Source organism: Schistocerca americana, unplaced genomic scaffold, assembly GCF_021461395.2.
Source record: "Schistocerca americana isolate TAMUIC-IGC-003095 unplaced genomic scaffold, iqSchAmer2.1 HiC_scaffold_57, whole genome shotgun sequence".
In the NCBI taxonomy this organism is placed as follows: domain Eukaryota; kingdom Metazoa; phylum Arthropoda; class Insecta; order Orthoptera; family Acrididae; genus Schistocerca; species Schistocerca americana.
Window position 1 is genome coordinate 1,141,333 of NW_025726313.1, and position 2,359 is coordinate 1,143,691.

Genomic DNA, 2,359 nt, shown 5'->3' on the forward strand with positions numbered 1-2,359 from the left:
GGATAGAAATTAGTGGTCAGTATTTCTGTATCATACTTCCGTACTGAGATCTTTGTGGCAGTATTAATTGTAGGTATCTCATGAACAGCATTGACCAAATTATTTGAATAGCCCGAAAGGACAGGCATAACAGTGTCATGGTACATGCCGCCTGTAGCATTTGTGTGTGGTAGCTGAGCAATTGATGTAGCAGAATGATACAAGAATAGGATATATGTTGCTAATGTTGAGGTGTCAAGTAGGAACGGAGTGCATCTCCTTATGCTATGTGGTAAGATACTTAAACCAAACAGCATAGAATTATTATAAACATTATTTCCTGATTTTGATGACATGTAATGTTGATTTAGCATGTAACTTCATCTAAAATTGGCGTTCATGGTACTTTTGGCTTTCAACAAGCTCAAAGAAAGATTTTATTGCCGTAATGAAACATTTTCTGAAAGTAACAGTCTGTTGTCACTAACTAGATTAGTTGAATGTTTCCAATGATCTCTTTTATAGTATTCTCCTCTATTGTAATATTGATTTATCATTTGGAGGTCTGGAGACAATGACATCTTTGATATATTGAACAACTTCAATAGTGTCCTTGTATGGAAGATACTTCAAGAGCTGAACTACTAGTCATGAAGATATGCATGATGCCATCCTTTCTGCATTGTCATCTACTTACACTAAAGTGCATTTTGGTAACCTGGTGTGTTACTGTTAAGTCAGTCTTTTGGTATTAACAAATGGCATGATAGAGAAACTTTCTAATTTTCAAAATATTACATAATAAAATGCCTCTGTCAGTGTACTCGCTCCAGTAAGATTTCAACAGATGTGTGTTCAAGGAAACCCACATGCTCTTGCTGTTACCTGCTGGATTCAGAAAATGTTTTATTTAATATTTTTACACTATATTATAAGTCACAGCTACAAAAAAACATTGCAAATTGTTTGACAGCTTTGATGATACTCTGAAGCAACTGACTAGTCTTAACTGTGTAGTAATTTTGATAAACTGGTTGCTTATACAACCCATGATTGTAGCAACCTGAATGTTGGAATGTGGATCTAATGTCATGAAGGACAAGACTTCAGATGCATGAAGGAATTTTATTGCAGACCTAAAGATGTCGTACATTCTCTTCTTCTTCTTCTTCTTCTTCTTCTTCTTTACTGTCACCTTGTCCCACGTCACATAGGGTTGGCGTTGGTCTTCTGGATCCTTCTCCCGCATAGTACTCTATCCATTGCCTCTTCCTTCTTCCATCCTTTCCCCCTTAGGTCCCCGGATATCTTATCCTTCCACCTCATCTTCAGTCTTCCTCTCCTTCTTGCTCCTTCAATCTTTATATCTTGAACTATGTTTCTGATATACTCTTCCCCTTTTCTCTGTAAGTGTCTGTACCTCATTAGTCTGCTCTCTTGTATCTTTTTCCTCATGGGTCCACTTTCACAGCTCCTCTAACAAATTCATTTCTAATCCTGTTCTTCCTTGTTAGCCCACACATCCACCTCAGCATCTTCATTTCCACCACTTCCATCTTCCTTTCCTGGGCTACTATGATTGGCCATGTCTCTGCCCGTATATCATAGGAGGCCTTACCACCGACTTGTACACTTTCCCTTTCAACCCAATGCTCACCTTCTTGTCACACAACACTCCACTTATTTTCCTCCAGTTGTTCCAACCACATTTTATTTGGTGTTGTATCTTGCTTTCTAGTCCTCTATTGCTCTGTATGTACAACCCCAGGTATTTAAATTTGCAGACCGATTTCAGCTCATCATCCTGGATCTTGCAAGACCTCATCTGGACGTCCTTCAGTGCTAAATATTCTGACTTTGTCCTGCTGATTTTCATCCCTCTTTCTTCTGGTGCCTTCCTCCAATCCTCCAGCATTTCCTCAAGTCTGTCAATGCTCTGCTCACAAAGAACCACATCATCCGCAAACATCATGTTCCATGGCACCTCCTTCTTCACTTCTTTCACCAGCACATCCATAATCAGATCAAAGAGATAGGGACTAGGCACAGATCATTGATGTTACCTTACTTTTACTGGAAACTCCTTTGTCATGCCCACACTACTTTTCACCTGCATCATTGCTCCTCTGTACTTTTCCTTCACTAACCTCACATACTTCTCTGGCATGTACTGCTCTCCCATGCCAAGAAGGACTGATTATTCTAAACCAATTTGCATTCAGTGGATGCAAAACATCTGCAACATCATTTATGCATTCTTTTATCAACTCGGCATTAGAAAATAATTTTTCAGCTCTTGCTGTGTCAAGTGCAACTTTATAACTTCCAAGTACCAATGGGCTGTCACTGCTGTCATTCAGAAAAGTTGAAATCTGTGCTC

General features: G+C 39.1%; 1 protein-coding gene across 1 annotated transcript; it reads right to left on the minus strand.

Annotated features, from left to right (window-relative positions):
- Positions 1-1,552: 1,552 nt before the first annotated feature.
- On the minus strand, positions 1,553-1,996 carry LOC124586826. The gene has a single exon (XM_047131426.1). The coding sequence runs from the start codon at positions 1,994-1,996 to the stop codon at positions 1,553-1,555; it is 444 nt and encodes a 147-aa protein (XP_046987382.1).
- Between the last annotated feature and the right edge of the window lie 363 nt (positions 1,997-2,359).